Source organism: Symphalangus syndactylus, chromosome 13 (assembly GCF_028878055.3).
Source record: "Symphalangus syndactylus isolate Jambi chromosome 13, NHGRI_mSymSyn1-v2.1_pri, whole genome shotgun sequence".
Lineage (NCBI taxonomy): Eukaryota > Metazoa > Chordata > Mammalia > Primates > Hylobatidae > Symphalangus > Symphalangus syndactylus.
In genome coordinates, this window is record NC_072435.2 from 119,085,730 (window position 1) to 119,099,368 (window position 13,639).

Consider the following 13,639-nt stretch of genomic DNA (forward strand, 5'->3'; position numbering starts at 1 on the left):
ACATATGGAGGTAAAAATGGAAGAAACGGAAACATTAGAGAAATGTTGGAATTCAGGTATTTTTTTTTAACTTTTTATTTTTTTTTTTGAGACAGTCTTGCTCTGTCACCAGTCTGGAGCACAGGGGTGCGATCTCAGCTCACTGCAAGCTCCGCCTCCCAGGTTCAAGGAGATTCTCCTGCCTCAGCCTCCCGAGTAGCTGGGACTACAGGTACCCACCACCATGCCCGGCTAATTTGGTATTTTTAGTAGAGACGGGGTTTCTCCATGTTGTCCAGGCTGGTCTCGAACTCCCGACCTCAGGTGATCCGCCCGACCCGGCCTCCCAAAGTGCTAGGATTACAGACGTGAGCCACCACGGCTGGCCTATTTTTAACTTTTAAAAGTTGGATTTATGAGAGAAACTTTAAGAGGGAGGAGTTACTCTTAAAACTCCATTTAACTCAAGGAAAAACAACTGGAAAACTCATTTCTTCTTTAATGAAGACTGAACAGCGTCTAAACAACCATTTCTGGAGCAAAACGGAAGGAAAAAGAAAAGTTTCAAAGTAAAACCATTTTTCCAGCCCCCTACGCAATAAATCATTGTTTGCGGGGCTATTAACTTTTTATATTCATTCTTATAATAAAAAACACAATATTTTACTTTCCTCTTCATGGATATTAAAGACCCTTGGTCTCTTACTTTTTCCAACGAATTGAAACATTGTTTATATAATTACTGTAAAGTCATAAAACAATGGTTAAAGTGAAGATTATATTTATTTATTTTATTTTATTTATTTATTTATTTTTTGAGATGGAGTCTTGCTCTGTCACCCAGGCTGGAGTGCAGTGGCGCGATCTCGGCTCACTGCAAGCTCCGCCTCCCAGGTTCACGCCATTCTCCTGCCTCAGCCTCTCCGAGTAGCTGGGACTACAGGCGCCCACCATCGTGCCTGGCTAATTTTTTTGTATTTTTAGTAGAGACAGGGTTTCACCGTGGTCTCGATCTCCTGACCTCATGATCTGCCCGCCTCGGCCTCCCAAAGTGCTGGGACTACAAGCGTGAGCCACCGCGCCCGGCCTGAAGATTATATTTAAAATTATTTATCAGCTGACAGGAAATATCCAAACCTATACTTAGAGGATATTGTTTAAGACACTTAACAATGGGCTCTGTCTTGACAGTGTCAGGTTAATTATACATCACGGAACAGTGGAAAGTGATTCTGACATTGTTTTCCTAATGGCAGCACAGGTTACACACTGAAAAGTATGGTGGCCTAATGCAGTGGAGGTTCAAAGGCAAACGAAGACCAGGAATGAGGTCTCTAGGACCACCACTCCTCATGCCCAGCCACCTGTTGCCACACAGAGAATGAAGGACCAGTATTACCACATCCTTCAACCTAAGGGAAGCTGGGGATCAGGACTTTCATCACAATCTACCAACGGTGATATTCTGGCAATAATTTCAAATTAAAGATAATAACCAAGAGCCAGGTGCAGTGGTGCATGCCTGTAATCCCAGCTATTCAGGTGGTCAAGGTGAGAGGATGGATCAAGCCCAGGAGGAGTTCGAGACTGTCCTGAAAATAACCAACACCCTATGTGGACCAATCAAAATCGCATCTATGGGGGATAGCCGAGTAAAATATGTGAAGTTTACCAATATCAACATTTTGGTTGTGATATTGCATTACAGTTTTGAAAAATATTACCACTGGGGTAACTGGTAAAAGTATGCAAGATTTTTATCTGTACTGTTTCTTATAATGACATGCAAATCAACCTACAGTTCAACCAGTATTTCAAAAACCCCAAAACCAGCAAGGCACAGTAGCTCACAACTGTAATCCAGCACTTTGGGAGGCCGAGGTGGGAGGATCATTTAAGCCTAGGAGTTTGAGACCAGCCTGGACAACACAGTGAGACATCAACTGCATTAAAAAAAAAAAATTGCCAAATGTGGTGGAGTGTACCTGTGGTCCCAGCTACTCAAGAGGCTGAGGTGGGAGGATTGTCTGAGCCCAGGGGGTTGAAGCTGCAGTGAGCCGTGATCACGCACGCCACTGCTTATCAGCCTGGGTGACAGAGCGAGCGAGATCCCATTACAAAAAAACAAAACAAAACCAAAAAACCCCAACTCAACTAGGAGCCAGATCCTTTGAGAGCTTTTCTCTAGATCAAGGATCAGCAGCTTAGACCTGTGGAATAAATCCAGTTTGGCGCTCCTAAACTGAGGTAAGTTTAAGAAGGAATGATGGAAGGTGGGGAAAAAAAGAGAAAGGAAGGAAGGAAAACACAGAGGACATGCAATATAGACCACATATGGCCTACAAAACCATACATATCTGGCCTTCATAGAAAAAGTTTGGCTACTCCTGCCCTAGATAATTTATGACTTCATCATGCCCGTGGCATCATCATACCTGTAGTTACTTCATATGAGCAAGAACCAGGTCTTATTTGCAGTCACTCCATAAATATTTGTAAATAGAAAGCAAAATATGTTATATACAACCAATGAAATATTACTCAGCCTTGGCCGGGCGCGGTGGCTCATGCCTGTAATCCCAGCACTTTGGGAGGCTGAGACGGGCAGATCATGAGGTCAGGAGATCGAGACCATCCTGGCTAACACGGTGAAACCCCATCTCTACTAAAAATATAAAAAATTAGCCGGCCTGGTGGCGGGCGCCTGTAGTCTCAGCTACTCCGGAGGCTAAGGCAGGAGAACGGTGTGAACTCAGGAGGCGGAGCTTGCAGTGAGCCAAGATTACGCCACTGCACGCCAGCCTGGGCAGCAGAGCCAGACTCTGTCTCAAAAAAAAAAAAAAAAAAAAAAAAAAAAGAAATATTACTCAGCCTTGTAAAAAAGAATGAAGGGGCCAGGCAGTGTAGTTTACACCTGTAATCCCAGCACTTTGGGAGGCCGACGTGGGAGGATCACTTGAGGCCAAGAGTTTCAAATCAGCCTGGTCAACGTAGTGAGACACCATCTCTACAAAAGAAAAATTAAAAAATTAGCCACATGCCGGGCGCGGTGGTTCATGCCTGTAATCCCAGCACTACGGGAGGCCAAGGCAGGCAGATCACCTGAGGTCAAGAGATCGAGGCCATCCTGGCTAACACAGTGAAACCGTCTCTACTAAAAATAAAAAATTTAGCCAGGCGTAGTGGCACGTGCCTGTAGTCCCAACTACTCAGGAGGCTGTGGCAGGAGAATCACTTGAACTCAGAAGGCGGAGGTTGCAGTGAGCCAAGATCGTGCCACTGCACTCCAGCCTGGGTGACAGATTGAAACTGCCTCAAAAAACAAAACAAAACAAAACAACCCCAAATATCTTAGAGAACTGGTGAAATAAAATTTCTGTTGTCTTGGATCTGAGTAAGTCAATATGAAACTCAAGATACTGCTGAATATCTATATATATCTATCTATATATATATATATATATATATGCAGAGATATGTATGCGCACACACACCTGAGTTCTGTCCACAGAGACAATATGAAACTCGAGACTGTTGAGTATCTATACATACATGTATAGATGTGTGCGCACACACACCCCTTAGTTCTGTCTACAGAGACAAATCGTAACTAAAAGAATGTAGCTGTTTTACTAACTGAAAAATGAGTCTTAAAGATTCAAAGCATTATTAAGACTAAAGTAAGTCTCTGTCTTACGAAATATGCTTAATTTAAGAAAATGTTGGCCGGGTGCAGTGGCTCAAGCCTGTAATCCCAGCACTTTGGGAGGCCGAGGTGGGCAGATCACGAGGTCAGGAGATCAAGACCATCCTGGCTAACACAGTGAAACCCCGTCTCTACTAAAAATACAAAAAAAATTAGCCAGGCGTGGCAACAGGTGCCTGTAGTCCCAGCTACTATCGGGAGGCTGAGGCAAGGAGAATGGCGTGAACCTGGGAGGTGGAGCTTGCAGTGAGCTGAGATCGCGCCACTGCACTCCAGCCTGGGCAACAGGGCAAGACTCAACCTCAAAAAAAAAAAAAAAAAAAAAAAGGTAACAATTCAGCCAGGTGTGGTGGCTCACATCTACAATTCCTTTGGGAGGACAAGGCAGGCAGATCACCCGAGGTCAGGAGTTCGAGACCAGCCTGGCCAACATGGTGAAACTTCGCCTCTACTAAAAATACAAAAATTAGGCTGGGTGCAGTGGTTCACGCCTCTAATCCCAGCACTTTGGAAGGCCGAGGCGGGCAAGTCACCTGAGGTCGGGAGTCTGAGAATAGCCTGACCAACATGAAGAAACCCTGTCTCTACTAAAAATACGAAATCAGCTAGGCCTAGTGGCACATGCTTGTAATCTCAGCTACTCGGGAAGCAGAGGATGCGGTGAGCCGAGATCGCGCCATTGCACTCCAGCCTCGGCAACAAAGAGTGAAACTCTGTCTCAGAAAAAAAAAGAAAAAAGAAAATGTAACAATTCTAAACTCGCATCTAATAACATCCTTTAAAATGCATTAAGTAAAAACATAATATAAACGGACAAACACACAATTACAATGATAAATTACCAAAATAGAGAAAGCTAAACACAACTGGGAAACAGGTACAAAGTGAAGAGACAATTACAATGCTGGCCATTAAAAAGTACTATATATCTGAACAGCATTTAAAGGAAAAGTCGTACTTGCAATGACAAGTAAAAGCCATCGTCTGGTCCTGTCAGCTCAGCCCAAATCTTGGTAGCTTCCTCCCATGACATTCCCCTCTCTACACTAATCTGTAAGAGAAACAACGAAATTTAAACTCATTTCTGTAAATGCATCTCATGGGAAGACAATACTTCACAACATTTTCTAAACTTACCGTGTATAATTCTACGTGGCCAGAGGTTGAATATCCTGGAGTCAGAAACTTTTTAACATCACTTTTCCTCACCTTTTCATCTCCAGAACCAAGATCTTGAACAAGAGAAAGAAACATATAAATGTAAAAAGAACATTTTTATCAGGTACACATGTTTAAAGAATTTCTCCACTCCACATTTTCCCTGGGGACACTGAGGGGGATATTTTCCCTACTTACCTAAGATTCCCATATCATATCTTCCATTTTTTTTGGCATTTTGAACAACTGCAGTAAGCGTGTCCGCAAAATACTGAAATAATGCATTCTGCTGATGCACCTCCATGCCTAAAATTCTATTTAAGAATTTTCCTATGTTGTTATAATCTGTAATGACAAAAAATGAACGTTTTCATGCATTCAAATGGTAATTAAAAATTTTTTATTCATCTAGGCTTAGTTCAAGTCCCACTTTCTCTTCTAAAAGTCTTCCTTCTTAACTCTTACACTGTCCTCACAACAAGGCTGTAATCTGCCCATTTCTCTCTCTAGCAATTAGCACCACTGCAGGACACGCTCAAAAGAGGTTTGTCAAATTGAATTTTTGCATCTTCAGCCTCACTTATGGAAAGTATGAACACAATTCACTACATAAGAAAGTTTGTTCTCCAGCACTGAATTCTCAACTGTAGTGGCACTATTAGAATGTCTGGGAGCTTTGGAAAACTACCGATGTCTGAGCTTCACCCGACTTCAGTAATTTTTTGTTTTGTTTTGTTTTTTTGAGACGGAGTCTCACTCTGCTGTCGCCCAGGCTGGAGTGCAGTGGTGCAATCTCGGCTCACTGCAACCTCCCCCTCCCAGATTCAAGCAGTTCTACTGCCTCAGCCTCCCGAGTAGCTGGGATTACAGGCGCCCACTACTATGCCCGGATCATTTTTGTATTTTTAGTAGAGACAGGGTTCCACCATCTTGGCCAGGATGGTCTTGGACTCCTGACCTTGTGATCTGCCTGCCTCGGCCTCCCAAAGTGATGGGATTACAGGCATGAGCCATCGTGCCTGACCAATTTTTTATTTTTTATTTTTTTAGACGGGGTCTTGCTCTACTGTCGCCGAAGTTGGAGTGCAGTGGTGCAATCTCGGCTCACTGCAACCTCTGCCTCGCGGGTTCAAGTAATTCTCTTGCCTTAGCCTCCCGAGTAGCTGGGACTACAGGCACCCGAAACCAGGCCTGGCTAATTTTTGTATTTTTAGTAGAGATGGGGTTTCATCATATTGGCCAGGCTGGTTGCAAACTCCTGACCTTGTGATCTACCCACCTCGGCCTCCCAAAGTGTTGGGATTACAGGCGTGAGCCACCGTGCCCAGCAGACTTCAGTAATTTTTAAAAGCTTGAGAGCTGATCATATTAGCAGCTAGTGCTGAAAACTGCTTCTCTATGTATGGATCTTTTACACATACCCCACAGCAGCCAAAACCACCCAGAATGTCTTCAGAACACGAAGCTTCCCCTTCAGCTCAAAAGCATACATCATAATGGGCTTTAATACTATAGCAACAGTTATATGCCTACACAAAGTTAATAGTAGTACCTTTATCGAGAGTAAGAATTCCCGAGCGATCTTCTACATTTATCAGGCCAACTCCTATCAGTCCTTGTCGAACATCTGGAAGAATAGGATCAATTCTGACTCATAAATTACAAGAGATGTCTATAATGTACCACTAAGTGAGAAAAGTATGCTGTAAGTAATATCATGCCATTTTAAAAAAAAAAACCTTGATATTTATGTAAACATGGAGAAAATGTGGAGAACTGCCCTTGTTCACATTGCCATCTGTGACCTAAGAAGGTGAGAATGGAAGGAGGGTTAAGGGGACTGTATTAACTCTCTTCATTATACATGATAAGATTCTTTTCTTTTTTTTTGAGACGGAGTCTCACTCTGTCACCCAGGCTGGAGCGCAGTGCGCAATCTCAGCTCACTGCAACCTCTGCCTCACGGGTTCAAGCAATTTTCCTGCCTCAGTCTCCTGAGTAGCTGGGACTACAGGCTAAGTTTTATATTTTTAGTAGAGACGGGGTTTCGCCATGTTGGCCAGGCTGGTCTCAAATTCCTAACCTCCGGAGATCCACCCGGCTCGGCCTCTCAAAGTGCTGAGATTACAGGTGTGAGCCACTGCGCCCAGCTACAAGATTATTGTCATTACTTATAATAAACAAGTAATCTATAATATATATATATTTTTTTGCGACAGTGTCTGACTACGTTGCCCAGGCTGGAGTGCAATGGCATCATCTTGGCTCACTGCAACCTCCACCTCCCAGGTTCAAGGGATCCTCCCACCTCAGCTTCCCGAGTAGCTGGGACTACAGGTGTGCACCACCGTGCCTGGCTAATTTTTTTTGTAATTTTTTGAGAGGGGGGTTCTCCATGTTGCCCAGGCTGGTCTTGATCTCCTGAGCTTAAATGATCCACCTGCCTTGGCCTCCCAAAGTGCTGAAATTACAGGTGTGAGCCACTGTGCCTAGCCATAACCTGTAATTTTAAGAAGTTAGAAATAAATCAAGGAGTTTTTTTTTTTTTTTTTCTGAGAAAAGGTCTCTCTCACCCAGTGTGGAATGCAGTGGTGCCAGCACAGCTCACTATAGCCTCCACCTCCTAGGCTCAAGCAATCCTCACACCTCAGCCTCCCAAAGTGCTGGGATTACAGGCATGAGCCACTGTGCCCAGCCCAGGGAGTTGTTTCTGACACTCCTGATGTCAAAAGGAGTGAAGGTGTAGGGTTAAGACTTTATTGCTTTTGTTGAAAGCCGAGAGTAATGATGAACACCCCTAACTGGTATGTCAATATGAACTGTTAACAACACATATCAGTATGTGCTAATATACCAAAAGGACTTTCTAGTGAAAAATGCTAACTCCATCTGGGTGCGTTGGCTCATGTCTGTAATCCCAGCACTGTAGGATGTTGAGGTGGAAGGATCACAGGCGGCCAGGATTTCAAGACCAGCCTGGTCAACATCGCGAAACCCCATCTCTATTGAAAACACAAAAATTAGGCAGGTATGGTGGCGGGCACCTGTAATCCCAGCTACTCGGGAGGTTCAGGCAGGAGAATCCTTTGAACCTGGTGGCGGAGGTTGCAGTGAGCCAAGATCACGCCATTGCACTCCAGCCCAGGTGACAGCACGAGACTCTGTCTTGAAAAAAAAAAAAAAGACATTTCCAAATACACAAAAGAAAAAAAGGCTATGCTATGAGCCACATGTATCCATCACCCAGTTTAAACAACTGTGAATTGATGGCCAATTTTGTTTCACCCAAACCTCCCACCCCCACCGATCAATCCTCACAGATTATTTACCTAGGTACTTTTTCAACTTTAAAATTAAATTGAATTTTAAAAGCTATTTGGGGCTGGGCACGGTAGCTCATGCCTGTAATTCCAGCACTTTGGGAGGCTGAAGAGGGCAGATCATGAAGTCAGGAGGTCAAGACCATCCTGGCCAACATGGTGCAACCCCATCTCTACTAAAAATACAAAAATTAGCTGGGTGTGGTGGCGTGTGCCTGTAATCTCAGCTACTCAGGAGGCTGAGGCAGAAGAATGGCTTGAACCTGGTGGCGGAGGTTGCAGTGAGCCAAGATCACGCCACTGTACTCCAGCCTGGCGACAGAGCGAGACTCGGTCTTTAAATAAATAAATAAATAAATAAATAAATAATTTTTTAAAAAAGGCTATTTGGCAAAGTGATTTTACTCAATGTACTAAAACAACTTTCCTGTATTAAATCTATTATTAGACAAACATGCTTTCACTATATCAACAGTAAGAACACCTTCATTTGAATAAAATTTGCTTTAATAAAACTGTTTAATACAAGATAATTATGTGTCCTAGTAACCATTAATATCAAAGTTTTATACAATTTATGTCCAAAGAAAAAACTAATGTAACAGCAAATGTTACAATAGGCTTGAGTACATCTTCGTCAGTAATCATTGTCGTTGTTATGAATATCTGTAGAAGTTACCTTTAAAAAATTCTCCAGGATAGTCTGGAGGTGGTGATACCATAGGAGAATCCAAGTTTACAATGGATTTCATCACAATTTCTAAAGCATTTCTTCCATACTGCAAAAAAAATCAAAACCTTTAACCAGTTTCAGCATTTGGATACTCTTCAATCACATGACCACCTAAATACTATAGAAACTATTGGCTGGGTGCAGTGGCTCATGCCTGTAATCCCAGCACTTTGGGAGGTCAAGGCGGGTGGATCACCTGAGGTTGGGAGTTCAAGACCAACCTGACCAACATGGTGAAACCTCATCTCTACTACAAAAAATTAGCTGGGTGTGGTGGCAGACACCTGTAATCCCAGCTACTTGGGAGGCTGAGGCAGGAGAATCACTTGAACCTGGGAGGCGGAGGTTGTAGTGAGCAGAGATGGAGTCATTGTGCTCCAGCCTGGGCGACAAGAGCAAAAAACTCCCTCTCAACAAAACCCCCAAAAAACCACAAACTTATTGTACCAAAGATTCAAAAAAGCAATTCTCAATTATCTTTATATGTATTTATTTATTTTTTTTGGAGACAGAGTTTCGCTCATCGCCCAGGCTGGAGTGTAATGGCACAATCTCTACTCACTGAAACCTCCACCTCCCGGGTTCAAGTGGTTCTCCTGCCTCAGCCTCCCAAGTAGCTGGGATTATAGGTGCCCGCCACCATGCCCAACTAATTTTTTTTTTCCTGACAGAGTCTTGCTCTGTCGACAGGCTGAAGTGCAGTGGTGTAAACTCAGCTCATTACAACCTCTGAATCCCAGGTTGAAGTGATTTTCCTGCCTCAGCCTCCCAAGTAGCTAGGATTACACGCACACAACACCACGCCCAGCTAATTTTTCTATTTTTAGTAGAGACAAGAGTTTCATCATGTTGGCCAGGATGGTCTCGATCTCTCGACCTCATGATCCGCCCACCATGGTCTCCCAAAGTGCTGGGATTACAGGCGTGAGCCACTGTGCCCAGCCACGCCCAACTAATTTTTGTATAATTTTTTGGGACAGAGTCTTGCCCTATTGTCCAGGCTGGAGTGCAGTGGCATGATCTCGGCTCACTGCAACCTCTGCCCCCCTCAGCTCACTGCAACCTCCACCTCCCAAGTAGCTGGGACTACAGATGCATGCCCCCACGCCCATCTAATTTTTTTGTATTTTTAGTAGAGATGGGGTTTCACTATGTTGGTCAGGCTGGTCTCGAACTCCTGACCTCAGGTGACCCACCTGCCTTGGCCTCCCAAAGTTCTGGGATTATAGGCGTGAGCAAATGACCCCGGCCTAATTTTTGTATTTTTTTTGAGACGGAGTCTCGCTCTGTCGCACAGGCTGGAGTGCAGTGGCGCAATCTCGGCTCACTGCAAGCTCCGCCTCCCGGGTTCACGTCATTCTCCTGCCTCAGCCTCTCTGAGTAGTTGGGACTACAGGCGCCCGCCACCACGCCCGGCTAATTTTTTGTATTTTTTTAGTAGAGACAGGGTTTCACCATGGTCTTAATCTCCTGACCTCGGGATCTGCCCGCCTCAGCCTCCCAAAGTGCTGGGATTACAAGCGTGAGCCACCGCACCCGGCCAATTTTTGTATTTTTTTTTTTAGTGCAGATGTGGTTGCACCATGTTGGCCAGGCTGGTCTCGAACTCCTGACCTCAGGTGATCCACCCGCCTTGGCCTCTGAGAGTGCTGGGATTACAGACATGAGCCACCGCGCCTGGCCTTTATACATATTTTATACTGCCTAGTTCATGTCTCTACACATAACAAACATGAGAAAAATTAACTTCCTTTGCTTCTGAGAACTCAGTTAATTCATTCTCATTTATTCTTGTTTTCCAAAAAGAATAAAGACAACTACGTTGCTGTACTGATACTTAACATGTGATCTAACATACATGTGAAATTCTGTCTTACAGGAAGCCATGATTTTAAAGCAAATGCATAGGAGAGGCAGTTTGGTTTTAGACAGTAACTACTTTTCTTTCGTGTTCCCTAAAGACACCATACACTATCACAAGTTTTCAGAGATACTGAAAATTGAAATGTACCTTATTATCAAAGTTGAACCTGCTCAGATCCCTAGATTCTGTTGCTCTTCTATCGCCATGTGTAAGTGCCCCCTATTAAAAACAAAAATTTCACTCAAGGCACAGGTAAACTTTTACCAGAAAACAGGTACAACAGATCATCATTTACACACAGCCACACAACTCCAAAACTCACCAAACTCTCAAGTCTTTTAGCAACAATAGATGCAAATCTTTGTTCTCCTGCCAGTTCAGAAATCAGAAAGACATACTCAGGAGCAGTAACTTGGTTTGATCTATGAGTACGCCCTGCAACGAAATTTTGTTTTAAAGATCACTGATTGTGTTCGCTGGACAGAGAATATTCTGAGATGTATTCCTAGCATTTAACACTAAACCGGTATTGGGAAACTACTAAACAATAAAAATTACAGATAATGTAAAATTACCATAACACACATAAAACTGCTCAATGACAGAAGTATTAGCATTGCTACCCCAATTTTGCTTAACCACATGTTACTGATGCACAATTACTCTGAATTTTCCCAAAATTGTTTTTCAAATCATTGGTCACAAGAACATGAAGATGGAGGGAGGAGCTATGGGCCTTTGGTGAAGCTACTGAGGTTGGAAAAGCATATGGAAGTAGCAGCTTCTCTGATACGGACCTAATACATCCTTAAGTTTTATAAGGACACTCCTTGAGAAGCCCTGTTCTTGGAACCCCACAAATTTCCACCACATATATATTTTTTACAACTTGTAAACAAGCAAAGAATGAATCCCTAATGCATCATATACTATAAGGTATATATAACACTCCTTAAATGCAAAATCTGAAATTTCGAGATAAGATATAAGACATTAAACAGGATTTTTTTGTTGTTGTTGTTAAGAGTTTCGCTCTTGTTGCCGAAGCTGGACTGCAATGTTGTGATCGTGGCTCACTGCAACTTCCGCCTCCTGGGTTCAAGCAATTCTCCTGCCTTCGCCTCCTGAGTAGCCGGGATTACAGGCATGTGCCACCACGCCCGGCTAATTTTGTATTTTCAGTAGAGACAGGGTTTCTCCGTGTTGGTCAGCATGGTCTCGAACTCCCGACCTCAGGTGATCCGCCCACCTCAGCCTGCCAAAGTGCTGAAATTACAGGCATGAGCCGCCGCGCCCAGCCTGTTTTTGTTTTTTTGAGACAAGGTCACGCTCTGTCACCCAGGCTGCAGTGCAGTGGTGAAATCACATCTCACTGCAACCTTGAAGTCCTGGACTCAAGTAATCCTCCTACCTCAGCCTCCTGCGTAGCTGGGACTACAGGCACACACCACCACACCCAGCCAGTTTTTCTTTTCTTTTCTTTTTTTTTTTTTTTTTTGAGATGGAATCTCCCTATGTTGCCCAGGCTGGAGTGCAATGGCGTGATCTCAGCTCACTGCAGCCTGTGCCTCCCAGGTTCAAGCGATTCTCCTGCCTCAACACCCTAAGTAGCTGAGATTACAGGTGCGTGCCAACACACCCAGTTAATTTTTGTATTTTTAGTAGAGGCTGGGTTTCACCACGTTGACCAGGCTGGTCTCAAACTATTACCTCAAGTGATGCACCCACCTCAGCCTCCCAAAGTGCTGGGATTACAGGCACGAGCCACTGCTTTCAGCTCAGTTTTTCTTTTCTTTTGGTGGAGACAGGGTCTCACTGTGTTGCCCAGGCTGGTCTCCAACTCCCGGACTCAAGTTATCCTCCCACCATGGCCTCCCAAAATGTTGGGATTACAGGCATGAGCCACTGTGCCCAGCCTAAACCTAGGTTTTGATATGCACAAATTTACCCCAATGATTCCTAGCTATCCATTAAGTGAAATCCAGTTGTAGGAACTTACCGAATTGTTGAATTGCTCTATCAGCGCTCCAGGGTAATTCTAAAGTCATATGAACTCTTCGCCTTTGATTTTTAGCTCTCCTATCTGCTTGTAATGAAATACCCGAGCTGGCAGCTTCTGAGATGATAGCAATATTCTGTGTCAAATATAAGAAAAATAAAGTCACTTTTGCATTAAGAACAAGCAGGCCAGTGCCTTAAATGAAGTCCTTCAGCAGACTGCCTACTCTCTCCTTCTTTCTCAATAATAAAGACTTCCAGTTTTATTTCCCAGTCTCCCTTATGGCTAAGTGTGAACATTCTCCAGCCAGCAAGGTGTAGGTAAAATGTATGATGCATAGGAAGTGTCCTTAAAAGTAGGCGACATGCCCTTCTCATCCCCTTGTCTCCTCTCTGTTAGATAAAACGTAGAGGTACTGACAGAGTCTGGAACAGGTATCTTGGAATACAAAGGTAACTTGGAAATGGAGGCCCACATAATTTAATGAACAACATGGAAGATGCCTGGGCTTCAAGGGGGCATACAAGCCCTGCTCCACATACCCAAATGTGTCCATGAGAGAAATAATCTATCTTATTGAAGTCAACACTTTACAGACTTTGTAATTTCTGTTATTTAACAACCAAAACTAATTCCAACTAATTCCTAATGCATATGGGCCTAGATTCATGAAGCAATTATGTAAAATAACTAATACCTGTACCTACAATCTTGAAAATATGTAACATTACCTTTTTGTATATATATATATTTTTTGAGACAGGGTCTGTCACACAAGCTGGAGTGCAGTGGTGCAATCACAGCTCTCTATAGTCTCACCTCTCAAGCTCAAGTGATCCTTTCACCTCAGCCTCCCCAGTACTGGGACTGTGGGCGTGTG

At 43.6% G+C, this 13,639-nt stretch overlaps 1 protein-coding gene across 13 annotated transcripts in view; it reads right to left on the reverse strand.

Moving 5' to 3' along the window:
• The window catches only part of SBNO1 (strawberry notch homolog 1), an 80,446-nt gene that overhangs the window by 16,795 nt on the left and 50,012 nt on the right, over positions 1 to 13,639 (reverse strand). For all 13 annotated transcript variants that reach the window (XM_055237947.2, XM_055237945.2, XM_063614619.1 and 10 more), the window contains 8 exons: positions 12,760 to 12,895; positions 11,083 to 11,195; positions 10,908 to 10,979; positions 8,843 to 8,942; positions 6,396 to 6,470; positions 5,042 to 5,188; positions 4,823 to 4,917; positions 4,644 to 4,736 (listed from right to left, as the gene is read on the reverse strand). In XM_055237947.2, the coding sequence (XP_055093922.1) occupies positions 4,644 to 4,736; positions 4,823 to 4,917; positions 5,042 to 5,188; positions 6,396 to 6,470; positions 8,843 to 8,942; positions 10,908 to 10,979; positions 11,083 to 11,195; positions 12,760 to 12,895 (831 nt within the window). The remainder of the gene's footprint in view (positions 1 to 4,643; positions 4,737 to 4,822; positions 4,918 to 5,041; positions 5,189 to 6,395; positions 6,471 to 8,842; positions 8,943 to 10,907; positions 10,980 to 11,082; positions 11,196 to 12,759; positions 12,896 to 13,639) is intronic.